The following is a 27,798-nucleotide window of genomic DNA, read 5'->3' on the forward strand; positions in this document are numbered from 1 at the left end:
TTAGTGCATCTCAGTCTACTTTATTTCAGCAAAGTGCCCCAAAATCTAAGTACAGCTTTTTAAAATCTACAACACAAAAATAGAAAATATTGAAAACGCACAGAAAACCAGTCATCTTGGAAGTGATTAGGATGTCACAAGAAATTTTGCAGTGAAGCAGTGATCATGATGTATTTCACAACACAATGTACGGAAATCTGCACGCTTCCTGTAGAGATTCCTCAGGCCTGAGCAAGCCGTTCTAGGACCCTTCGATAATCCGAAACAAGCTGCTGGAAGGTTTCTTCTAACTGTTTGTGTTGCAAATTTATGTCTATTTGGTTCAACTGGTTGGTCAACTCTTCTGGTCTCAAACATCTTCTCATCTTAGCAATCTCTCTCTGCTTTTTCTACAAAAGAACCAGGCAAAAAGAAATTTACACACATGAGCAGCAATTGCTACACGCTGCTCCTTATAAGGCTAAATTGCTATTTAAAAGTAACTGGGAAAACATTCCGGGTTAAACAAGGTCTCAGGAACAGATCCTTCAGAAAACCCTGTTGTGTTCATATGCTCCTTGAAATTAAGACTTGCCCAGAAATTCCAAATGACTGGTCAACCCCTTCAATTTTTATGTTTTTACTGTACGTTGACTGTATAGGGCAGTGGCGGCCAAACTTGGCCCCCCAGATGTTTTGGGAATACAGTTCCCATCATCCCTGACCACTGTTAGCTAGGGATGATGGGAGTTGTAGTCCCAAAACAGCTAGAGGGCCAAGTTTGGCCATTACTGGTATAGGGTAAAAGCCCCTGCTTTTCATCTGCAAAAGGTACAATCCAAAAACAGGCAGATATGAGCACATCCAATTCCTTTGCTTTCAATGGGATTTAATCATGGCTATGGTTTGGTTCGGCTCCTACAAAAGATGTAACACAACTTTTCTGTGTTGAGCCAGTGATGCATCAAATCTAGAGATCACAGATCAGAATGATTAAAGAGCCGAGTGGTAGCACAGGATGCTAACAGATTCCGCCCCCCCTTTTGTCTTTCCCTCTCAGTCTCCTTGAATGTTACATTTCATCAGGTGCTCTTTTCTAGTTTAATTATTTGATCATTTTAAACCACATGCTGTGTCTTTTTTTAAAACGCTGAAGGTACTCTTTACTTACAGAGGCCCTACGCTGTATCCCTGTAATATAAAGGAACATTTAACAACGCGGAATCTCTCTCAAAATATCAGGAGTATAAAATTAGGGCCACACTGACCAGAAAACTGACCAAGCGATGGATGTGAGGCTTTTTAACACAACCTTGTAAATAAGCCTACAAAAGTTACTAGCCTGTTTACCACCTCTGGCAGCCATTTTAGTTTATGTACAGGGCACAAAGCACTCTCCTCCACCCAACCACTCATCCACCTGCATGAAACTACTTGTCTCCAAAGGCTACAAGGCTATATTAACCCTTTCCCTTCCTGCTCTTTCCCCCCACAAAAATCCACACCTCAAGCTGCTTTCTCATTCATGGAAGATAAAATAGTTCCATATCCTCCCACAAGGGGAGAAAAGGGTGATTTGGAAGGATCTACCATCATTCATCCACAAACCGAAAAGCTCTTTCAGCTTTTTGGTTTAAAAGAGACAGTTCATATTATGTGGTTATTATGAATGGATTAGTAACTGTTACATGAGATTTTTGGGAACAGAAGGTTGGAAATGATTTTTACCTACATGGAAAGTAGTATTATTAATAATAATTTATTATTTATACCCCACCCATCTGGCTGGGTTTATCTAACTGGCTTATTTCAAAGTGCAATGGTTCTAAGCCATACTGCAAAACATGCAGTATAATCCTCTAGTTTTAGACCACCCCCACGTAATTAGTTATTGTAGAATTCTATCCAATATTATGACAAACAATGCTTCTCGTTTTTAGTGAAACAACTTGCTAAGAGGACTAATGCTGAGCATTCAAAGACAGCCTAGTAGTACTGTTTCCTACAAAAAGCCCACTTAACTGTTGCTAGTCAAGATGCAAAATCACTGCAGCTTCCCACATATGCAGAGGGGCTTTTCAGCTTTCCTCTTCTAGCAACTCTACTTCTCAAACTCTCCTGAAGACTGGGGTGCCCATTGGAGCTGTAAGGCATTTTAAGGGACTGCTGCTAGGAAAAGCCAGGCACAAACATCCCATGTGCAGCATCTCAAATGCTCTAAATACTGGCCACTGACTGATTTTTTTTATTTTGCTTTTGTCTAGTTCAGTGTTTCCCAACCTTGGGCCTCCAGCTGTTTTTGAACTACAATTCCCATCATCCCTGACCACTGGTCTTGCTAGCTAGGGATGATGGGAGTTGTAGTCCAAAAACAGCTGGAGGCCCAAGGTTGGGAAACACTGGTCTAGTTTATTCCTTTTACCAGGGAAATCTGTTTGGAACCCTCACAGAACTCTTGTCCACATACTCTCTGAAAGGGATGCTACCTTTACAGTGGTACCTTGGTTGTCAAACTTAATCTGTACCGGGAGTTCGCTTGACTCCTGAAACCATTCGAAAACCAAGGCTGTAGGAGCTTCCGATTGGCTGCAGGAGCTTCCTGCACTCAATCGGAAGCTGCATCGGACGTTCAGCTTCTGAAAAAAGTTTGCAAACCGGAACACTCACTTCCAGGTTTGCGGCATTTGGGAGCCAATTTGTTCAGGAGCCAAGCTGTTCGACTACCAAGGTACCACTGTATTTAAATGTATTTGGTATCTGCTACTGTTATCATTCAAAGGGACGCGGGTGGCGCTGTGGGTTAAAGCCTCAGCGCCTAGGACTTGCTGATCAGAAGGTCGGCAGTTTAAATCCCTGCGATGGGGTGAGCTCCCATAGCTCGGTCCCTGCTCCTGCCCACCTAGCAGTTCGAAAGCACGTCAACGTGCAAGTAGATAAATAGGTACCGCTCCGGGAAGGTAAACGGCATTTCCGTGCGCTGCTCTGGTTCACCAGAAGCGGCTTAGTCATGCTGGCCACATGACCCGGAAGCTGTACGCCAGCTCCCTCGGCCAATAAAGCAAGATGAGCGCCGCAACCCCAGAGTCAGTCACGACTGGACCTAATGGTCAGGGGTCCCCTTTACCTTTACTGTTACCATTACATGACTAATGTTGCAAGAAGCAAGAGATCAGAAATCAAACTCAAAGGGCTGCATTTTTCTAATGAGCCCCACCAGTGTACCCACCTATCCTCCTCAATCTTCCTCCAGATAGTTGGGAGGACCTATGTTATATTTAGGGAGTGTGCAGGGGAGGAAGAGGGGGAAGAGCATCCCATTTTGCAAGCAGAAATCCTTGCACTGACAAGACTATTATCATAGCACTGCGTTTTATTGAGACTATGTAAAGTACTCTGCGCCTTCGTATCTGTAGTAATATTGTTTGGCTGTCGCTTTAACAAAAGTACTGAGACAAAGCTTTGAAGAGGTGCATTAAAGGAAAGATAATTATGCATGAAAGTTTTGGCATAAACAGTTTACAATGAAAACAACTTTAAAATATCCATGTAAGTTAAAAGCCACCTTGTAAGGGCCCATCAGTCTTCTTTTTACATCCAATCTGTAGCTTCTGGATTGTTCTGCATTACCCATGTCTGTTGCATGCAGCCGGAGAATTTCATACACCCGTCTTGTATGTTGCTTAAAAACAAGGGGAATGGCATATGAATCAAGACCAAGAAATGTCACTATACAAGGTTTAGAGAAACGATTTCAAGGTTGTGTAGCCTATCCTCTATCTTTAAACCCTGACACATGTAACTCCTAATCACTCCTCTGAGTAATATGCTTTAAACTGTATTTTAAAAAGATTTATCCATTGTCTCACCTGGAGACCTTCAAATGTTGTAGCTTTGAATCTGACACCCTACTCCTTTCCATTCGTTTATAAACCATTCATATAAACTTTGCTGACTTGGAGGAAAGCTATATATTCATCCTTGGTTTCTTCTTTATAAGGATCCGGTTCTTGTAAATGTTTCTCACTGGTCAGAAATTCTAATTACCTCTCAATTCACGCTTGGCTATCAACATCCTTCTTTTGTGCTCAACCAAAGAACCAAATAGTATCAAACATGTGGGAAATGCTTGCTTCATTCTTTGGCACATACTGCAATTGTATCTTGCTGTTATTTGTCCATAATATTACCCCAATCCTGTTTTATAACTCCTACTGCTTTTACCAGATTTTTTAAAAAAATCAAGTTTAATAATACTTTTGCCTTTCAAGGCGGAAACTGAGTTGTTCCAAAGGCAATCCATGAACACACCAAGGTTTTTATCCAACTAAGTCATTGCACACATGGAACGACTTCTGCAAGGGCAAGCGTACTCTCCCTCTATGTGCCCCCTGTACTACCCTCAAATAGTTCTCAGACTTTTATCCCTAGAAAATTGTCCTAAATTCCCCTAATACAGTACTGAACTTTACCACCAGTAGTGCCTTGTTGCAATGGATCAAATACACTGGGTTGCATCCAATGGGGTTTTTATAGTATAGTATAGTATAGTATAGTATAGTATAGTATAGTATAGTATAGTATAGTATAGTGTATTTTAAAATGGGGTTTCAGAGTTTTTAGGGGGTTTTGAATGTTTTATGTAGTTTTTCAATTTCATTGTTCTGTATGGGACAATGACAATAAAGATATCTATCTATCTATCTATCTATCTATCTATCATCTATCTATCATCTATCTATCTATCTATCTATCTATCTATCTATCTATCTATCTATCTATCATCTATCTATCTATCTAATGCTAGTTCTACTCAGTACAGAACCATTGGAATTAATGGACCTAAGTCATTCCTAAGAGTAGGGCTCACATTGGATACAACCCACTGGCTGTAGAAAACTTCATTTAGTCAACAGAAGCCAGAGCTCAACGACAGACTGAAGTTTGTTCCTGGCAGCCAAAATACGACTTATGCAAGCCATGCGATATCTTCTAGAAACGGTGGCTGGGATTCAAAAACCTACCTAAGTCTACTGGTTCTTTGGGAACTCAGGCACTAAAAGGAGATTTGTTTCACTTACAATTGTTCTGAATTAGACATAGGATTGAACATTGAGTACAATGCTGCCCTTTCATGAAGGAGTCCACCAATGAAGAGGTGGGGAGCAGTTTTCAACAACATTCTCCTCTTGTAGCCTCCCTCCCACCTGCTCTTCTACAGCAGATTTTTTTGGGGGGTGGGGGCACAGTGGACTGCCAGGGCGAATCAGGGAAAACACCCTCTCCCATTAATGCAGCCTCTATTAGGTCAAGAACCTGTCTTCGAGCAGAAGGACTCATCTTGTTTGTGGAAAGACAATGCCCACAGGGATGATCATCACATCCGATACAATATTTTAAGCACCGTGTACCTTATTCACTTTCAGCTTTTGTTGAGCTTCTGTTACCATATCTTGACTGAAGCCTTGCTTGAGCTTCTCTGGAGAAAAGCAAGGTAAATCCTGACACAGTTTGACTAATACAAAATCTCGTAGTTTCACATAATTTTCAGACGGATCTTCAGCTAAAAGAACAAAGGAGAAGTGTTTTGTAATTTGCTTTTCCTGTCCATAAATCTCTGTCATTTTGGCATGGTAATGCCACAAATTTTATGTTCTGTTTTTTAGTATAACTGAAATCCTTTGTTTATTAGGGGCAACCCCACATTTTCTTCAAAAAATTGCTTTGCACACGTAACTACCGTAAAGTTATCACAATTTTTCGAAAGTCCATGGTTTAGCTTTTGTAAAATAGGGGGTTCTCAGTAATTGGCTAATTGGGAACCACTGGGCTAGGGAATTAGAAAAGGGAGCACTGAATGCCCCCGGCTCTAAACAATGTTTAAGATCTTTGCAAATTTATGCGAACTAGGATTACCAAATTAGCAAGTTTCTGTCATATGAAATCATTAAAAGGTCTAATTCACCAAGTAACAAATTCATGAAAAGCACATCAGTGGGCTAACTATTTCAATCTCACCTTAAAGCAACTACTATTTTGTAAATCTGACTACCTTGTAAATCCACTCAGCTTGCTGCCCCCTTCGCATAGCCGCCGTATAACTCTGAATGCCATCTCACTTTCATAATTTCCTGTCCTGCTCCTGACTGTCCAACCCAATTTCCCCTTAACAGCAGCAACGCTAAATGGATGAAAAAGAGAAATTCATCTCTCCATACCTTTCAAGCTCCCTGTCGAAAAGAGCATGCACCCTAGCAAATTATTCCACAGGGCAATTTAAAGTCTGCTTCAGAGCAGTTTTACTGGAGAAAAAAGACACACCATGTTCCATGCATTGATGCAGAAGCCTGCTGTCTGCCATCGCATGGCCTACTTTCATTTCTATGCACTGTCAAGGATGAGAAGCTGTAAATACATCTCTGGCTCAAAGATTCAGATAGAATATTCCATTTACGGCCGTGCACAATTAAAAATAACGTTTTGTCCTTCGTCACCAATTGGTACAGTCGTACCTTGTTTTGCGACCGGGATCTGTTCTGGAGCTCCGGCCCCAAGCCAAAAAGGACGCAGGGCAAAGCGCCGCATCTGCGCACGTGCGCAGAACGGTTTGTGCTTCTGCGCATGCATGAAGTGTGATTTAGAGTTTCTGCACATGCACAAGCAGCAAACCCAGAAGTAACCTGTTCTGGTACTTCTGGGTTTGCCGCAGACGTTGGCCAGAATGGACGCTAGACAAGGCGGATGTTTGCAGAGGTATTACTGTACTTTATAATGCTTTTATAGATGATGGGAAGTATGTGGAATTTCTGTGGGGGCTTTAATTATAAACAAGACTGAAATTCAAGATTTAGAGGTATATCTAGCATACAGGTACATGCCAAAACAAACTGCATTACTCGGCTCTACGCATGACTGGGGATTTTCTACTCCTGTCAAGAATCCGACTGCAAGGAGTTTTTGAAATTTGGAGGATTCTCAAAATCAGTTTGTGGCAAAACATGTTGCTGTTAAAGGAAAATAGTTCTATTCCCACTGAACATTAAAAAATGACTTTTCAGTACATAAAGGATCTCTAGGCTGCGGCCAAAGGGTTAATTTAATATTAACTTAGTAGTGAGGTTTAAAAACAAACAAACATACACACACTGGTAGCACAGTACAGTGGTACCTCGGTTTTTGAACGTAATCCATTCCGGAACACCATTCAACTTCTGAAACGTTCAAAAACAGAGTCGCAAAGGGTGGCCTGTAAATTCAATAGAGAAAACTGAAAGCTGTTCGACTTCCGAGGTGCATTTGAAAACGAAAGGATTTACTTCCAGGTTTTCGGCGTTCGAAAACCAAGGTACCACTGTGCTTGGAGTCTTCCTTTCTCCACTAGCTCAGGCTGTATTTACACAAAATACGTTTCTGATGGTGTAATAAGAAAATTAGCTAGCGGATACATTCAAGAAAATGACCGAAACCCCTCTGAATGGAACTATACCTCATATGGCTGTGACTCAAACAACTGCATAACTAGTTCCAGAAGCCCCACAGGCTTTCAAAGTGCACCAACATTCAAAAGCAGTTTGTGATAGGGCATGTGGGTGATATACAAGGTCATGTTTATATTTTTAAAGGCAAAATTCCTACTGTGCGGCTAAAGTAGCTGGCTCATCCCCCCACCCCACCCCCAGTATATTCAAATCCAAGCAAAAATGGACTGGTAAATATAATTCCTAAGAAGTTCAACGAAGGGTTAAATCCAAGGCACCCTAACCAAGCAGAACAGGGCTTTTTTTTTTCTTTGCCTCCCCCTTCCTATTAGTCCACTGATAGTTGAAGGAGCTGCCAAAGAAACATGGAATACAACATCGAAGCTGCAGCAATAGAGGAAGAATCAGGGAAAAAAACAACACCCCCCCCCATGGGGGAGGAGGGGGAATCTTACTGCAAGCAGAAGTCACCTATCCAAACCAATGAATTTTCTTTGCAGTGATATTCTTAACAGCCCACAATGAACTGTCGTAGGATAAATATCCAGAAGCTACCCTCTTTTCTTTAGTCAGTTATTGAGTCACTTTCTTTATTAGATCTCAGGGCAACGTAGAGCAAAAGATATATAAAATATATCAAAAATTAACAACTTTGTGTGTGTGTGTAATTAAAATAGGGACGCGGGTGGCGCTGTGGGTTAAACCACAGAGCCTAGGACTTGCCGATCAGAAGGTCGACGGTTCGAAACCCCGCGACGGGGTGAGCTCCCGTTGCTCGGTCCCTGCTCCTGCCAACATAGCAGTTCGAAAGCACGTCAAAGTGCAAGCAGTTAAATAGGTACCGCTTCGGTGGAAAGGTAAATGGCGTTTCCATGCGCTGCTCTGGTTCGCCAGAAGCAGCTTGCTGGCCACATGACCCAGAAGCTGTATGCCGGCTCCCTCGGCCTATAAAGCGAGATGAGCGCCGCAACCCCCGAGTCGGCCACAACCGGACCTAATGGTCAGGGGTCCCTTTACCTTTACTTAAAATACAAATCTGCACATTACTGTTTGGGGTGAAATGTTACCATATCAAACTGGAAAGATCTGGATACAAAGAAGTGTTTTTAGCCTAAACCTAAACCTCAACAGAAGTGCCTGGCATGCTCTGGTCCATGGGGTCGCGAAGAGTCAGACACGACTAAACAACAACAACAAACCTCAACAATGAGGAAGACAAATGTAGTTGCAGGAGAGATCATTTCAAAAATAAGAGGCCCCACTACAGAGAAGGCCCTTCTGTGCATTCCCAGTTGCATCAAGAAACAGAATCTTGTGCCATGTATTGTGGCATCTGCTAGTCCATGGATGCTTATGCTGTGATACCACAGCATAAGACGCCACAGGGCGGTTTCTGTTCCGCATTGCCTCAAATTTTCTTTAATTTTATCATTCTCCAAGTTCATATTCTTTGGACGTTCGTACATTTTCTCTCTGGGGTCATAAGAATGGAGTGTACCATTGTAGTGATTAGTAAACCAGTGTCTCTCACTGATTTAGTGTTTTGCCTGAAGGAAGAAAGCTCTGCAAGGAGTTCCAGAAACCTAAATCTCTTGTCAAGTCAGCTGCGTACTTTGCAATAAAAATGGCTAATTAACTGGTAATCCTTTCATGCTAGGGAATGGATTTCCATGGTGCACTGTGCCCAGGAAGGAAAGGATTTGAAGAATTACATTATACACAGTTCTTTCTGTAAGGAAGGGTAGCATTAACCTTGACCTCTGCTTAAGTTAATCTTTGAAAGATCATTTAATTTTGACAGATGAATTCAGAAAGTTATGGCACCGACTGTCAGGGAAGCAGTGTTCAGCCTTTCATATAAATGAATTCTTATCTCCAGCGAAAGAGTCACGTACCTGTTATATCAAGCACTGCAGGGGATGACATATAGTACCTATGAACTGTTTCTAAAAGCTGAGCCCCGTGACCTTCTCCTTGGAATGGAGGCAATATCAGCATTTGGCTACACATAGAACGAGAGAGAAAAAGTTAGCAAAAAGAAAAAGAAAAAAAAGAGCTACAGTCATACCTTGGTTTTTGAACAGAATGCGTTCAAACCATTTGAAAACCAAGGCGCGGCTTCCGATTGGCTACAGAAACATCCTGCAGCCAATCGGAAACCACAAAAGCTGCGCCGGATGTTCAGCTTCTGAAAATCGTTCAAAAACCAAAAAAATCACTTCCGGGTTTCAATCACTGGGGAGCCAAGGCGTTTGAGATCGATTGTATACTCAACCCCCAGAAAATTTATTTACTGATTTATTCACAGCGAATTGCAATGTCTCTATACATAAGGCTTTACATACAAAAACCCTATAGACTCCAAACATAATTGCACTAAGAGTTTTGAGATTCCACCCCATTTCAGATGAAGACAATGAAATAAATAAATGCAAAGCCAGGCGAGAGTTTTAAAATTTCTTTTTTAAAAAGCCCACAAAATTAACACAATTATAAACAAGTATTGGGAACTTCAACAGTACTCTCTTCTGAAATAAAAGGCAAGGCACGTGCTACGCTGCCAATTACCTTACACGTGGCCGGGTTTTGTCTGGGTACACATAGTAATTATAGACTGTCATATAGCCTACGGTCGCAAAGAGCGTAGCTCCATCCTTATTATACTTCTCAAATCTGCAGATAAAACAGAAAGCCAAGCAGGTCAATTACAGTCGCGCTCCCATGCAGTGTCCATTTTCTTTTCCATTCTCTGACTGAATTTCCAGTGTCAGCAAGCTACTCTGTGAGGGCCCAATGGGTACACCTGCTATGTTCTGAATGTACAATTCACTTAATTGGTGTGCAGCAACTTGGATAAATCAGACCTCTTTACAGCACTTCAGCGCACTTGCCTATTATAAAGATGAATAGGTGGCAAGTAAAAGAAAACACAGGCAAAGCTCATTTTACTGTTTAAGCCCTACATTCAGGGCTCCAACGGACAACAGTATTTAATTTGGCTCTATTCTCAAGGTCTCGCAAAGCATAATGGACACAAACTCCAGCCTGATAAACAATAGTTTTCTCTTTCCTGGGAAAAATATCATTATACTGTCCCCAATAATTGGCCAGCCACAATTAAAATGCAGCCTTTGTGGAGGTAATAAGGTCCACTGTTGCTTTAGAACTGTACTTACACTAGAAAGTAGTTCCATCTTTCATCATCCACGTCAATAAAGCTAGCTGTTTCAATAAACCACATCAAGAAGGTCTGAAGCCTTTCATGATACTCTCGAAAGCCTGGGCATGTGATGTCAGCCTAGGGAAAAAGCCAGGAGAAGTCAGGTGAAACTCTTCACCAAAGGGAAGAGAGCACATCACAGAGCCGTATAAAGTGCCTCTGTGGGAAACTGTTTTATTAGCACACTGAAAGTGATCTTGGAGAAATAGCAACGTTTTACATATCACAAGTAATTATTTGAGGGTCACTTAAAAGTTGCCATGAAAGCTCTGTCGGAAGGCTCTATTCTCCCCACCACCAAACACACACTTTTTACCTTGTATATTTGATACTTTACATCTTCGCCAGCTTCTTCGTTATGCACGGAATATGTATGTAACAATGTCCCAAACGGCTTGAAATTGACCTCTTTTTCCAGCAGAGATACAAAGTCATCTGTACTTGTGCTAAAGCCTGGTGGAACAATTTCTCTAATTTTACTTTCCACATCATCTGCCTGAAAACAAGAGGTGGGGAGATAGAGAGAGAGAGAGATGCACTGAGAATAAGGAATTGACTATTTCTAGAATTCACATAGGGTGGCGTGCTTATGCCCTGTGATTGTTGAAGCACTATTTAAAGCACCCAATGTGGTTTCCTAAAATTTTGCACAGGTCTTTGTCCCAGACACAACAAAATGGTACACATGGGACCTTGCCACTAGGTGCCCCCTTGTGGCCCTTAGTTTACAAAGCTCAGAGCATTCATACGCACCCCCTAGTCCGTTATCACATTGTTCAAGTCTACTCTTTCAAGGGATCCACCAATAATATCTTATACTGCAGCATTCCCAGTTTAAGCTGTGCTCAGGGAAACTGCCTGTCCCTTATTGGAGGCAAAAAACCAGCCTGATCCCTCAGACCGTTTCTCATGGGCACAAGGGTGGACACAGATACACAATAATGTTGTGGCCTGCTCCTCAGTCGCCTTCCTTTTGAGGTAAGGCAGGGCAGGAGGTTAAAACATACAAGGTTAAGCAGGATCTTGAATGTTATCAGCACTGGAATAAGAAGTGTGTATGTTAAGTAAACTTAATTGCTGAGTTGGGAAGACAACATTCCTGATGAGTCATTGTGCTTTGGGTAATATACTCATGGTAAGATACTTCAGTTTAATAGCAGGTTAAACTGAAGCATCTTACTTCAGAAAACAGCTTTTCCACGAACACAAGATTCAGATTCTGCCTTTCTTTTAAAAAACAACAACCTGGAGCACTGGCATTTCATTACAGTAATAAAGAAGCTAGTAACCTTTTACCATAAGGGTCTAAGAAAAGGGAAATTTTAAGACAGTGTACCACTCCCCACCCCAATAATGGTCAATGCCACTAGCTCATTAAACTTTAGATAAGCTAAAAGGAAAAAAAAACGGAGAATCTAGTTTAGATTCTTGACTCTCAAGAGTTCCTTCCTTCTTGCCTGCCACTAAGTCCTGACTAGGCATCTCAGTGCACTTATTAAATGCAGTCAATGCAACTTTGGTCTGCTGATATGCTGGTTGGGCAGGCCCACTGTATCTGCTTCTTGCAGACGTCTACCATTCAATATGGAATTCTTAAGTGAACAGTCTTTGATCACTCTTTCGGAGTAACACGTGTGCAATACAATCCCACACCCTCAAGGTTGCTCAAAAGCAACCCAAACAAATTAGAGTATTTAAGAAACTAACTGGCAGCAACAGGACAAACTCTTTTCCAGCCTGAGTTCTGGTTTACACATACAAGGAAAAAGCCCAAACACTCAAGTGTCAAGAAAATACAGACTTGGGAGCATGGTGGCAAGCCAATATAATTTATGCGCTAAAGACTCAAGGGGGGGGGGAAGGAACTTCTTTTGCCCAAAGAATTTTTTTAATGCAATTTAACCAAAAGGGTGGGGAGGTTTTACAAGCAAAACTGAATTAAGATTAGCCTTGTTAAACAGCCAAATTGAATGTTACAGACTATCAGCTGAGCAGACATCATAATCCCTTTCAGGCCCCCAAAAGACCACTTGATTGAATACATTTACTACTTCTCCTTAACCATGAATATTTGATGAAGTTTCACAATAACGTATTGCCGCTTCTCACCAGGCAATAAAACTTAATGAATTGGTCTCAACTTAACAAAACCCTAACCCCCTCAATACAACCCCTAAAAGCCTGACATTACATTCAACAAAATGAGCTTACATTCTATTCAAACCCTACTCCCAACAATGAGCCCAGGTTTTTACTTAATGGAGTTTGCCGTGAGTTCAGCTGTAATGTTTGTATTGTATCTATTTCCATAAGGGCTGACACAAGAACACTTTGTGTTAACTTACTAAGCAGCTCTTTCACACCGTTTACATGCATGATAAGTATTAATTCCGAACCAAGACCATTGCTACTTAGCATTCAAAACAGGGAAATTAAGACGCTTAGGACAAAATACACTACAAAAGGCTAATACAACACACTGCTAATTCCTGTTCTTTCAACTGGAGTCCCCCTAAGTAGAAGCAATGCACCTGCAAATGAATAATACTTTACTATCAGCTATATCGGGGGGATGTAGAATATGAGTTCAGTCTACACACACTCCATTATTAATGCTTTGGTGCCACCAACTTTCATATTTAATCAGCCTTATCTTCCTAAAGAGCCATTATGTGTGGCATGTATGGTAGCTCTACGACACTTGATTTTGTCTTGTGCTACTGATTAGACACCTTCAAATAAAAATTAAGAGCATTTTCTTATATTAAATTTATTTAGTAAAAGTGCAGCAAGAGCGTGCCTGCAGCTAAATTAGGAATACCAATTGAGTTTCTAAAGAGTACTTTTTTAAAAAATAAACTATTCAGGAGTGCTAGAATGGCAAATTTTAAAATGTACATTTTAACAGGGAAGAGAGGTGGATGAAAGTCATAGCTAATTCCCTTTCCCCCATATAGAACCCTTTGTTACTATTTCTCAATATTTTACTAATATAACACACTACATACTATGCTATGTATCATATCATGCACTTAATGTAAAGAAACACCTTTTGGGTAGACTTTACCTATTCTGAAGTCCTGCTAAGGACTTCTTATTGTGTTCTACTCCCTACTGTATGGGTTGGGTACCTGTGGCATTCAGGATGTTATTTTATTTATTGGTTCAATTGATATCCCACCCTTCCTCAGTTCGTTTGATCCCAGACAGGTTGCCACCTAGCAGTAATGCTGCTCATATCAACCCAGTCAGCGTGACCAACTGTAGGTGACGATGGAGTTACAGTTCAGCAAAATCTTGATGGCCACAGGTTCCCTATTCCCGATCTACTGAAAGGCAGTTTGTTCCATGAAGGGGTATAAAATCTTTTGCAACAGTTAGAAGCAAGAGTACGCAAAGAGAAAGTTGGAAGTGGATAACCAAGTATTCAAGAGAAAAGAGGGTTTCCGTTCTTCCTGGCACATTCTAGTATGCTATTCTCCCACAAAACATCTCAGCCTTCCTTTTAGACAATAAGCAGTGGTGAAGAAGTGCCAATTATGATAAAGGTTCAAGTTTACCTAGAAGTTACAGCCTCTGATTTACAAGGCCTTCCTTCAAATGACCACAGAAGTGGAGCATAAGCGCTCTGCATAACCTCACAGCTATATATGTAAAGGTAAAGGGACCCCTGACCATTAGGTTCAGTTGCGGCCGACTCTGGGGTTGCGGCACTCGTCTCGCTTTATTGGCTGAGGGAGCCGGCGTACAGCTTCCGGGTCATGTGGCCAGCATGACTAAGCTGCTTCTGGCGAACCAGGGCAGCGCACGGAAACACCGTTTACCTTCCCGCCGGAGCGGTACCTATTTATCTACTTGCACTTTGACGTGCTTTTGAACTGCTAGGTTGGCAGGAGCAGGGACTGAGCAACGGGAGCACACCCCGTCGCAGGGATTTGAACTGCCGACCTTCTGATCAGCAAGTCCTAGGCTCTGTGGTTTAATGCACAATGCCACCCGCATATATATATATATATATTCCCAAGTTGAGCTGTATCCAAAGCAGAGGTTCTGAAGAGACACCTGAGGCAGCCTTTAATCAAATTTGGCCCTGCTTTTTGGAAAGGCATTTGGAGGAGGGGGGAGTGTGAATATACAGCAAAAAAGAGGGGGCCAAGAAGACTAAAACAGAGAGTGAGGGGGGGAAACATATAGGTAAGGGGAGAAAGAGAATAGTAGGAAAAAGTGCATACAAAAAAGGCTGCATTAAAAACAACAAAAATGTGTTAAAGAACATTTAAAGACGGTAAAGTGGTGGTGGTGGGAGAAAGATGATAGTCCGCACCACATTTCTTTACATTTGGCCTTTCCCTCTAATATGTATAAGTTTCAGATTTCTAAGATGGTGGACTGGCTAGATTTAAAAACAAGAAATGCAGCACTAAATACACACGCAGCTATACGGCCTGATCCTATTGGAAAGGAAGAACAGTGGTCAAGATTAGGGTTATTCTGCAATGCATACGGCCTTGGTAAACAACTGTGTGGCGTTATGTCTATCTAAGAAAATCTTAATTCGGAGATGTGCTGTATTACTGAACCTGCTGATATTAACACATTTAGGCCGTAACCACGAGTGTGGAACATGGGGTCTTCCAGATGTTCTAGGGACTCCCAATTCCCACCACTCCAGATCACTGGACCACATCTGGAGGATCACAGGTTCTCCATCACTGCTAAGACACTAATTTGTTAGGAAGTCCTATTGAACTCAATGGGATTTATGCTTGGAGTAGGCATCGTTAAGAAAAACAACTAGTTTGGGTAGACCCCGGAAAAGAAGCTGTAAGGAAAAAAAGCGTAAGCCTCAAAAATATCTAGGGCTGACAATTTTTATGCAGTAAACTACTTTACCAATCTCTTGCTGAACGGTTCTTTGATTTTGAAACAGGATGGAAGTCTGACAAGGGAAATGTATTGCTAAATCTGGTGAATACCCTTGTTTGTGTTTATTGATGTGGTGTGCAAGGCAGCTAGCTCCTAACACCTGCCCCTTAATGTGGCTTTGCTGCCCCTTCCCCCACTACACGTCCTCAATACTTGTGCCCTAATATCTCACAATTGTGTTTAATTCAGTGAGGCCAAATGCAGAAGATAGGGAGGGATAATCTGTATCAGATACATCATAGAATGTAAGAACGCCCCTTTCCCCACGACATTCCACTTGACATGTGCAAGTATTCATTCTGCCGAACAAGAAGCCTTACATTCAGGCAGACACTTGAGATGATTTAGGGATCTAAAACTTTCTTTAAGAATTAGGACATTCAGCGTAACTAGAATGGTAAATGCGGGACATGGCTGCACAGAAGGAATTTCACCAAATAATTTAAACACAAATAAAAATACACCAAATTTTGCAGATGCACTCAGACAACTTCTATGTCTATGCCCCATGAAAACAGCCAACTTCTTGATGGAGACCAAGGTGGCAGATGTTACTTCTCTTTGTGCAGTTTTGTGAAGAACTACACAATGCTTCAGATGTATATAGTGAAGAGGTGCCTTTGCAAAGCAATTCCAGAAAGTATACATTAGGGATAAATGAATTAGTCGCTTTCTAATGTGTCAGTTTCACATTTTTTTTACCTGTTAATGGTCACATTAATTAGTAATTTCCCCCAAAAAATAAATAAATTTCAAAATGCATGTTAATGTTCAATTTGAATTTGCTAGTTTTCACTCTTCTCCAAATATTGCCATGAAGTTCTCATCAGTTTAAATGCATTTAAATTGATGGGAATTTCACTGCAACATTTGGAGAAGCGTGAAATCTAGCAAATTCAAACTGAGCGTTAGTCCACGATGTGTTGAGCAGGACACCTTATGTAGGAATTCACACCAGTGATGTTATTTGAACACCCCTGTTATACATTTAGTTAAGACCAGCTTTGAGTAACCAATCACAGAAGTGCTAGTCCAGAAATCCAATCTCTGTAAGAGAGTTTTAAAAAAAACCAATGGAGGATCAAAAAGTCTGAGTTAAAAGTCAAGCTGAAAGCTAGTTGAGAGGTGGTGTAGCGCAAGGGTTGCCAAACTTTTTTGAGCCTGTGGGCACACTTACAAACCAGAGAAGTTGCTGTGAGCACCACACTGCAATCCAGGCTATTGGTTACAACAGAATGCTTGCTTCAAACCTTATTTCAGTGGGAGGAGGAGGGAGGGAGGTGACCTGGTGGGTAGTAAGAAAGGCCTCTTTGGGAATGTGAGTGTAATGTTGATGACTGGTGATTGTGCAGCATCAGACTGAGTTGTGAACGAGGAAGTCTTGGTCTGAGCCTTGCCTCTGCTGAGAACTTACTAGGCCTTTTGTGTGCTGCTTTCCATCAGACCCAGACCCTCCCTCCAGCCTGCAATATGAGGGATAACGATACCGACTTAACTTACAGAGTTGTTACAACCATTTCACTCATAAATAATGAGATTCTGTATGAAGGGACGTAATGATACTGGTGCCGCAGATAATTAGTCACAACAACTTCTGTGATTTTCAGGGAGTACATTTCTCTCTGATTTTGAGGAGGTACATTTCTCTGAAACAGCTATCTGCTTTAGCTAGAATCAATGGGTGACCAACTCCTTTGTGACAATTTATGAATTGCGGCCTCTGGTGAGCTTGTCTTTAAAATATAAAAATGAAAGCTCTGCAGCATATATGCAAATTAAGACTCCTCCAGTTTTAAATGAGTAAACAAATGCTTCTGTACTGCACGAGGTTTATGTTTTTTAACAGTTGTTGCTCCTAATCAATGCACCACTCACACTGATAAAATTTCCGTACAGATCACATCTGAAGGAGAAACAAACCTGTTTTTATGCAGTTCTATTGTTTTCCCTCAGTGTGTACCAAACTGGATTTTCAACGCTACTCTTAAAAGCGGCAAAAATATACCCAAACTGCAAATGTATTCCAAATGTTTTAAGACATGTTTTAAGGAACTGGTGTTCATTCCAAGTACTTTAAAGATGTTTAGTCACTTGGGTGCTGCTATATTGCTCTTCCTGAAATTTCTTTAGGCTTTACACCAGGCATAGGTAAACTCGGCCCTTCAGGTGTTTTTGGGACTACAACTCCCATCATCCATAGCTAACAAGACCAGTGGTCAGGGATGATGGGAGTTGTAGTCCCAAAACATCTGGAGGGCCGAGTTTGCCTATGCCTGCTTTACACAGAACAGAGAAGTGACGTAGTGTTCCAGTCCACAACCTGGAGTGCTTATGAACACAAGGAGACAGACAGAGTGGATGAATTTGTATGATGAGCTTTAAACAATGCAGAAAAGGCTTTGGCCAAGAAGCAGATCTTAAGAGCCACAATTTGAAGGAAGAGCAGTTTTCCTTTTGGATAAGAAAACTACCGTTGGTTCTGTGAGAAAGGATTGCCATTTAACAAAGTTGTATACTGCTTCGAGTGTTGTTGAAATGGAAAAATACAGTAGAATTATGTAAAAAAGGGGGGGATCTGAATGATCAAAACCACCATCTGTATAATTTCCACTGATTTAAGTGATAAGTGCAATGGTGCAGGATTTTGGGAACAAGCGTGAGGTCGTAAAAAGCTTGAGAAGAGTAAAATGAAGGGTTCAGCTACAATGGCAAACTTATTTATCTAAGGTGACATCTGAACGTTTGACTTTACCTCCACACAGTCAAAGTTCTCATTAACTTTGGATGTATAATCAATGCGAAACAGTGTTGACAAGTTACCAGCAATGTAGTACAAAAGAATCTTCAGTCCCTTGTAACCAAAGGCAACCTCACTGCAGGAGAAAGAAAAATTAGGTTATAGCTGAATGCAACTCCACCAAGAAAATTAACTTCTCCTATACAGATAGATGTCATTACTGTTAAAAATTATGAAGGATTTACCACACTTTTAAAAACAGAGCCTTCAGTGTTGCCTTTAAAAATTCCTTCAATTCACCCAAACATAACATTACGGTCTAGTCATTTCTCTAACTGTGTCTCATGAAACAAATTAGCCCAATTTACAAGTTTGTCAGTGATAGGTACAGCAGGTATTTCACCTTACACATGTATGGCTACATTTACAGTGGAAGCTCGGGTTGCGAACGTGATCCATGTGGGAAGCAACGCCGTGTGATTCGAGACTTCTGCGCATATAGCGATTTAGCACTTCTGCACATGCGCAAGTGCCAAAACCCAGAAGTAACCCATTCCAGTACTTCCGGGTTTGGCACGGTGCACAACCCAAAATCGCGCAACCTGAGGCGTCTGTAACTCGAGATATGACTGTATATACTTTGTAGCATAGGCAGAGTTTGTGTTATTTTTGTCAGTGTCAGCTAGGGTTGGGTGATATATTGATATATCATCCAAAACTGGTTTGAAGTCCATATTGTGTTATCAGTTTAATAATTTTTGACCTGGCAATATATTGTGAATCATTATGTTTTTGTGTATGTGCTATGCAGAAATCATTATGCAGCAAAAAACCATGAAGCCAGCCAATGCCTCTACATAGCTCTATCCTTATTTCAGACATCGTGATATATCAGTATATCATGATGTTTAGCGGGTGAAATATCATGATGTTGAAAACCATATATCGCCCAGCCCTAGCGGGTAGGGCTTGCAACCTTGCAACGACAGAAAATTATAGGGCCATATAAAAATGCTCACTAGAATAGCTGCACTAGTACAAATATGTAATATTAATTTCAACTTCTTAACTTATTTCTGACACTTTCTTGCATCACTTACTCATCCCCAAAAACTTGGTGGCTGAACTCTGGATGAAATGTTGTATTGTCATCTTCCAAATCCTCCTGAAAACGGACTGATGAGAAAAAGGACTGATTATAAGCTTTGCCAACATGTTTTTCTTAATTCACAGAAGTCCAAACCAGTTAATACTTCCTTGCCTTCTTCTGCTTCAAAGGTCTGCCAGAGTCAGGCTTTCTTCAGTTATAATATTCCATAGTTTTACTTTCTAAACATTAAATATAAATATTATCCCATTACAAAAACTATCTTATGTTAATTTAGCTGGTGGATGGAAGTGTGGATTCTTTTCTTCAGAACTGGGGGTGGGGGGGTGGGGAGCTGTTTTTCCAGAATTCCCTAGAGAAGGTGAATGCATGCTTCCTTAACACTTATTTCTTGGTTTGTCATTAAATTTTAGGGTTGCTTCACAGAAGTGTCCAAAGGTGGCCTAGTTATATTTTTTAAAATAAGTAAGAATAAAAAAGTGAATATTCTCTACGCTTTCAATTTAAGACTGTCAGTGAAAGTCAAAACCCAGACAAAAATCAATTCAATGCATAGCTAACAACAGCCTTAACGTGTGGTACTCTTTGTCAATTCCTAGATGTAGGAGACTGGTGTTAGCAAATTGCCGCACAATAGTTGTTGTTTCCCCCCCAATGTAAACAATTTGACTGTAACCTGCAGGTTGCAATTTGGTGATAATTACGTTATTGGTTTATGCTGTCCTCCACTCTGCAAGCAGCACGCACTTAACATTTAACAGATGAGGAGCGGGAAAAGTACTTGCCCCAAGACCAGCTAATTCAAAGTTGAACAGATATTTAAAGCTGGGTCTAACACACTATTTGATGAACCACACCTGCCTCTCCCTTCCATGAGTTCAGTGCTGATAGAGACCATGATAATTTCAAACAGACAACTTTCAGACATATTCAGTACATGGCTAGTTGTGAGGATGGAAAGTGTGTGCTGTGAACTGCCATCAATGTTGTTTCTGTTCACTCCTTTCTGCAATAGGAATTAGGCAGTGATGCACCCATACACAGGAACAGAAGAAAGTGAACAAACTAAGTTCTCTGGTGCTCTGCTAACTCTAACACTCCAAAGGGAGGCTCAAAGCAACACCTAAAACATTGCCAAGTTTAAGTATCAAAGCTATAATTTCAAAACCTTACCTAATTTTAGGTGAATTGCTTCATTTGTATTACACTTATACTCGGCCAATTTCTTTTCCATAGCAGAAAGCCCTAGGAAAACACATTTAAATAAGTTCTCAACCCAGTTCAAACAATTTTCAAATAACGTCATCATTTTGGCTTACCCAACATAAAACTGTAGAGAAATAAACGGGAATTAGGTAGTGCTTTTAAGCATGGGTTGTTGTGTTAATACAAAACAAGGAAACCTGTAAGCCTGAGATGCTATATAAGAGGCCCACAAGATCCAGCCGTAGGTTCTCAGTACTTTTAGAATTCAGGCAAATAGTTACTTGCCTGATGCAAGTAAAAATTATTCCCAGGCAATCAAGCAAAGGTGCTTTACACATTGGCTCTCAATGTAAGCATGCATGGATCATGTGGGCTAGTATCATAGAATTGTAGAGTTGAAAGGGACGAGGGCCATTTGGTTCACCCCCTGTAATCCAGGAATCTCCCTGTCCAAAATGGAGCTTGACCCATGACCCTGAGATTAAGAGTCGCATGCTCTACTGATTGAGCTAGGCTAATACTTTAAGCATATTGCCCTTTGCCAGAGGGCAATGCCACACTCGCCATGCCATGCAGAACCGTGGAATGCTGCTTATTTGCAAGACAAAAATGTGACCTCTTTCATCCTGTGCCTCAGACAGCAAGATCTCATTCACATCTCCCAGCCCTGCCATGACAGCCATTAACACTCAAGATCTTGCATGGCTGAGATTTATTTTGGTTCAGCCAAAGCAGTCACAGATTTCCTGCACACCCCTGCAGTGTTATTTTTCTCCCACACAGGAAGAGGGCATTTTCAGTGGCAAATAAAATGCTACTGCCAAATGGGGTTTCAAAACAAATAAATAAATCTAGCTGTCTGTTTTTGGTTTCCCCCCCCAATGGTTTTGCTAAAATTACATCATTAACGCCACAGAAAAAAATAAGAGGAATTATAAATATGGTTTAAGTCAGAACTTGGCTGAGGAACACATAATAAAAATGTTTGTTACACTTAGCACTACTACAGTGTTAAGTAAGGGGCCAATAATAATGGAACCACATACAGCCTCTAACAGTGCACTACAACAGACAGAGAAATCATAAAGTGGTCCTCCAAGACCCTCAGGAATTGTCAAGTGGTCTCCGGGGAGGAAATGCTTTGTCATGGGTTAAAGGAGAGTGCGCCTACCATTTTTGGTCTACAAATGAGCCAGGTGGACTGTCAAGGCACCGGTACATAAGATACCACTACGTGAAATGAAGTTCCAGAAAGGGAATTATAAACTTAGCCATGATACCAATTCCAGGTAAAATATTTTTTATTATTGTTTATTATTGTCCATGACAACATTTGGTACATATAAAAATATGATCAGTAACCACACCGCAGAGCTTGGAAGTTGAAGTTCAGTCCACTGATCTGTTAACCTCTGTGTGCTGCTTAGGGTTACATTTTCAGTTAATGGTAAACACAGGGGTTGGCAAGGCTTACCGTGCACGGACCGGATCACTCCCGTGGAGATCCTCCATGGGCCGGGCTGGCACAGCCAGAAATTGCATCTGCACATGTCCGTGGTGCTGTAAATCGCTTCTGCGCATGCCCAGACACCAAAAATCACACCTGCGCAGAAGCGATTTCCAGCGTCTGGGCATGCACAGAAGCGATTTCCGGAGTCGCAGAAGAGAGTCTCCGTGCTGTGCTAGTGAGCAGCTCATTTCAGGGGCGGCTGGTTAAATGGCCTCCGTGGACCCCTGGTAAACACCATGTTGTTGTTTTTACACTTGCACTGACATGTTGCACATCCTTTCTTCTATCCACAAAAAAACTTCTCTGTAGGATACAGAGATGCATCAACTAGTCACCACATGTTTCAGTTCTCCATTTTCAAGTGTCCATCCCGAGTCTTCAAGACTTGGAGTGACAGAAATCTGTATATGCTGTATCACCATGCTCTGACGGCAAATTCTTTTCAGTTATTTCAGTAATGTTCCACTAACTTCTTGTTGCTTGGTACTGTGGAGGAAGTTTAATATGCTTGGGAGTCAGCTTCTTATCTCCACTAAAAATTTTGAGCAATACTTATAATTCTGCTCAGCTGACCAGCAGGTTCACTGTTGCCACTGTTCTCATCACTCTCCAAGATTTCTTCTGCTCCAAGCAAAATTCATAAATGCAGCAGCTAGACTGGTGACTGGGAGTGGCCACCGAGACTGTATAACACTGGTCCTGAAAGACGTACATTTGCTCTCAGTACGTTTCCAAGCACAATTCAAAGTATTGGTGCTGACCTTTAAAGCCTTAAATGGCCTTGGCCCTTGAACCAGGCAGAGAGCCTTCTTGGTAGTGGCACCCGCTCTGTGGAATGCCCTCCCATCAGATGTCAAGGAAATATCTGACTTTTAGAAGACATCTGAAGGCATTTTGAAGACCAGAATGAACCCTGATATCATTATGAATCTTCAGTGTAGGGTATACTAGAGGAAGACACCAAGCATCTGTGAGTTTGCATATAGGCATTCTAGCAAGATCATAAAGTTTAAGGTAGTCATCTAGAGTTTTGGCAGTGGATAACTCTCTTAGCTGGAACAATAAAGTATGAAGTTGTATCAAAATCCTCTCTTCCATTTGCCACATATATTACTATGTCCCCAAGTAGCAACCATGTTTTTTTAAGAAGGTTGATTTATCATTTATGTTACTGGCAGGGGTAGCCAAAGATGAGCATCTTCTAGCAATACCGTACATGCCATTCCCATACATTATTTAGCTTGGAGCTTTCCAAACTGTGTGTGGCGACACTTTCGTGTGTTGACTGCAGTGTGTAGGTGTGTTGCATGAACACTCCCCATGCTCCTCCTGGAACTGGAAAGCAGTTATTATAACTCTGGACGCTTCTTTTAACTAACTGATTTTTCCCTTGTGTTTGTCATCAGAGTAGGAAGTATCATATCACACCACACATTTGTTTTCACCTGTCCATACCAATTAAATTTTTGAATTATATATCAATGCACATTCTCTTCAAACTTGATTCTCTGGAATGTTGCCTCTTGCACCTTTGCAAGTCAATTATATGTCTCACACAATCATGTGTCAACTCTTTACAAAATCTGCAGATCTTTGCACTGCAGGCATCTCCTCAAAGAACTGACAGGATCAATTGCTATTTACATGCAGAGCAATGTAAAAAGAGGTTGACTGAGCCCTTGTAAGTACGACCAGTGAAGCCAAGGATAGAAAGTGAACAGGGATCTGGGATGCAGATCAAACGACCCAGACAAACACTAGAATAAATGAACAATGTTCTTAATATCTGCCTTTTCCCAACACCCCCTCCTCCCTCCTAACAACCATCGCCTAGCATCTGTTACCGTGGCACCCTCTCTAATGTTCCATCTTCCTGACCACTGTGACCTGGGGACTATATACCACATGAGCCCCTTTCTCAAGTCCTCTTTCCCAAATTCCACCTCCTTGGGCAAAAAAATTGCAGCCAACCTATGGCCTGTAGACCAGCACTTCTTTAACTTTCTGTGTCCTCCTACCTAGCATGCTCCCCAAGAACATAAAAGATAGGACACATCCTGTTCTTATAAGTTAGATGATGGCAGTTGCTTGCTTTCCATTGAGGGCAACAGTCCCATCTCTCCCCAACTCATTTTACCAAAAATGGCATTCACACTCTCATTTAACTTAGGACACAGCAATTTATTACATTACACAAATTCAACATGGAGATATAAAACACCCTCAACTTCCAAGCTTTGAATTTTAAGAATCTGTAAAGTGGTGGCATGTAAAAATTGTCATAATTATGAACAGATGTTAAAAAAATAAACTTCACAATAAACCTTGTGAAGATGGTTAGGGGGGGGGAATAAACTTGATAAGTTTGATAAGATGGTACACAGTAAACAAAAACATGAAAATTGTTTGACCACCTTGCAAGATGACAGTCAAGCTAATAAGAATCTTTTTCTGGCAACCTAGATTTTAAAATTTAGCATATTACTGTTTCAGAAAAACACTCACATGCTCTTAACCCCCACCTTTCAAAAAAAAATGCCTGCATCCTTAATTTTAGGGAAGTGGTCTAGTTTACTGTGTGGAGACACCTTCAAATAATTAACACACTAAGGGCGTGTTAAGTGATTTCAAAATCTGGATACACCAGCAGATCAAAAGTTAGCGCAATAGCAGCCCAACATTTCAAAAAATGTACCATGTCCAACATGTCAGAGCACCATTCCAATACAACTGCAATTACATATTGCAGTACACACATTTCTTCCCAACCTCCACCCATATGACTTGATGTGGTTTTGACACTAGCCTAATGAGCTAGAGAGAAGCCAGAACACTATAGGAATCTAATATATGCCATAGCCAGGCCTGGGGGACAAACTAAGTCCAGAACCTTCATGACTGCATGCATGCCCCAGGTTGGTTAGCTATGTTTTAGAGCAAGATTGGGAAATTCCTCATTCCCTCAGGATTAATCTGTTGGGAGGCGGCTGCTGGCAGTCCGCAAAGACAAACATAGGCAGTGTCAGAAACAAAAGTGTTCTGGATTAACTAATTCAGAAGAAATAGTGCTTTGCTTCAATTTTCATGATACCTCAGATTAGAATTCCCAGTCCTAATTTACACAGAAGTAATGGGATTATTCATAAGTACATGCAGAAATTTCTTTTAGTACATCAGATCAGTACAATTACTGTTCTGAAAAGCAAGTAAAAGGAATTCCTTTGTAACTTTCAGTGTGTCATATACATACACACCAAGGAAAAACCAACCAATTTATTCTCAGGCAGCTAGGGTGGGGGAATTATTTTAGCTATGCAACCAGGAAAAGTGTTTAGTTTTTTAAAACAGCAACAACACTGCCCCCTCCAACTGTTCTGAAACTATAGATGGGGGGAAGACTTCAAAAATAAGGAGGAAATGAACAGGAAGGAAGGAACTCAGGTGGGATGGAAGAAAGGGGCAGCTTCAGAAAGTGATGGAGGGCACCGAAACTGAAGGTTGCCCACCTGCACTGCAATTTAGAGTATCTCACTGTAAATTATATACTTAATTTATAAATAGACAAAATCTTATACATGTCTATTCAAAAGCAAGTCCCATCAACTTCAATAGGACTCACTTCCAAGTAAACTAGGCAGCCAAACATGATACAGTGGTACCTCGGGATGCGAACGGGATCCGTTCTGGAGCCCCGTTCAAATCCAGAAGCAAACGTAACTAGCGATGGCACGTCTGCGCATGCACACGTCGCTTTTCACCGCTTCTGCGCATGATGTCATTTTGAGCGTCTGCACATGCGCAAGCAGTGAAACCTGGAAGTAAGACACTCCGTTACTTCCGGGTTGCCGCAGAGCGCAGGTCAAATGCGCTCAACATGAAGCATATTCAACCCGAGGTATGACTGTACATGTTTACTTAAAAATAAATCCTGCTGAGGGGAACTCAACCAACAGCTTGCCAGATGGAACAATCTTCCCTCTCTTCCCCTATGTGCTGTTTTGGTGGGGGTGTTCTCCAGATTCACCCCAAGGGGAGGGGCTGGGGGGAAAAGCTCCGTTGGGCAAGCAGAAGTCTTGTGTGGGGCTGCCACTGGGCTTCACCTAATTCACAGGTTAGGTGAATCCCACTCACTGTGTTCAGCTGGGCTTACTATTAAGTATGCAAAGGATGTCCATCTCAGTAATTTCAGATGATCATGGCAACCTGCCCCAGAAATATTATACTGTGTGGGTGAAACACAGTGTTAGTCATATTTATACTAGATAAGTGGACTTAACTAACCTAAGTCCACCAATTTAACTGACCTATTCAGAGTATGATTTAGTTGCATATTAACCTATGCACTTAATGCAATAATAATATTTTTGAGCTAGTCACAGATAAAATGGCATACCAAGGACATTGGTGGTTCAGTGGTAGAATTCTTGCCTGCCATGTAGGAGGCCCAGGTTCGATTCCTGGCCAATGCAACTTGCCTTTAATGCCTACCAATGGGATAGCTCAGTCAGTAAAGCATGAGACTCTTAATCTTAGGGTCGTGGGTTCAAGTCCATGGTGGGCAAAAGATTCCTGCATTGCAGGGGGTTGAACTCCTGGTCCTTTTCCAACTCTACAATTCTATGATTCTACCCTAAGGCTCCAAAAATCAAGCAGTACATAGAAAGCCTCTGTCTTTAAATCAGCATGGGTACAACCACCTTGCCGATTCAGAAAGGGAAAAAAGACAGATGTGCCCAAAGTTAGAATAAAACTGCTAGCAGCACAAGTAAGGAGTCGGGCGGCTGCAGGACTTCAGAACAGAAGCAACCTCACAGCAAGGCATGGGGCCTTCAAATATTTTATTTTTTCCCAAGGGGGAGGAAGGGGCGCTTAACTGTGGCACAGCGGCAGGGGACCCCTTTTAGGAACGGGTCCAGACCCACCTGTCGAAACGCAAGCGAACCGCAGTGCCCATGCTTCGTCCTTTACTTTCCTGACAGGCCGTCAGTGCCTGACAGGGTGGGGATGGGGGGCTGCTCTGCCCCCCACCCCACGTCGCACCCCATGGCAGTTCCCCCCACCCACCTACCCCGAGGTCCTATAAGTTGCCCGCCCACCAATGGCAACGGGTTCCGAGTGAACTTCGAGGCGGCCGCGAATTTCAGGGCCGGGTTCGGAGGCAGCCCCAAGGCGGAGGCGTTTTTCCCAGTCAGAGGGGGAGAAACCAGCCCACCCGGGTAACCGGCAGCCGTTTTCCCGCGCAGCTTCCCGGGGCTACTTGGACGGGACGGGGGCCACTTCCAGCTCACGCCTTGCCTCAGGGAGGCCTAACCCAAGCAGCCGGCCAGCCTCTCTTTCTCTCCCGCCATGACCCGCTTACCCGCCATTTCCGAAGCGGCGGCGGCGGCAGCGGCGGCCTCGGGCGCCAAGCGAAGCCCTCCGAGCCAACCCAACTGAGCGAATCAAGCCGCGCGCCCACACGCCGGAAACGGCGTCGTGAAGGAGGGACGCACACGCACGCACTTCCGTTCTCTCTAGGCTCCAGGATGGAGAGGAGAGACGCGGGCAAAACGTTAGGAGCGCCGGCGCATGCGCGGCGTTCTGGGACGCGCCCTTCCTCCACGGTCGGGCGCTAACCTTCGCGCAGAACTCCATTCC

The 27,798-nt window shown here is 42.0% G+C and overlaps 1 protein-coding gene and 1 non-coding gene across 2 annotated transcripts; one reads left to right on the top strand and one right to left on the bottom strand.

Moving 5' to 3' along the window:
• Positions 1–27,669, bottom strand: HAT1 (histone acetyltransferase 1). The gene is made up of 11 exons (XM_028749717.2): positions 27,521–27,669; positions 20,619–20,690; positions 19,438–19,513; positions 18,353–18,473; positions 10,991–11,170; positions 10,631–10,752; positions 10,023–10,127; positions 9,350–9,456; positions 5,388–5,539; positions 3,542–3,658; positions 1–389 (listed from the first exon to the last, which is right to left on the bottom strand). Exons 1-11 carry the CDS (start codon positions 27,525–27,527, stop codon positions 222–224), a joined length of 1,227 nt encoding a protein of 408 aa, XP_028605550.1. The 5' UTR covers positions 27,528–27,669; the 3' UTR covers positions 1–221.
• On the top strand, positions 26,560–26,630 carry TRNAG-GCC (transfer RNA glycine (anticodon GCC)). Its single transcript has one exon. It is a non-coding gene; the product is annotated as a tRNA-Gly (tRNA).
• Positions 27,670–27,798: the final 129 nt, after the last annotated feature.

Source organism: Podarcis muralis, chromosome 1 (assembly GCF_964188315.1).
Source record: "Podarcis muralis chromosome 1, rPodMur119.hap1.1, whole genome shotgun sequence".
NCBI classification, from domain to species: domain Eukaryota; kingdom Metazoa; phylum Chordata; class Lepidosauria; order Squamata; family Lacertidae; genus Podarcis; species Podarcis muralis.

Coding starts and splice junctions, on each gene's coding strand:
- HAT1 (XM_028749717.2), bottom strand. Junction 19,514..20,618: donor AGCAATTCACCTAAAATTAG/GTAAGGTTTTGA, acceptor TTTTCTCATCAG/TCCGTTTTCAGGAGGATTTG. Junction 3,659..5,387: donor AAAAGCTGAAAGTGAATAAG/GTACACGGTGCT, acceptor CTTGTTTTTAAG/CAACATACAAGACGGGTGTA.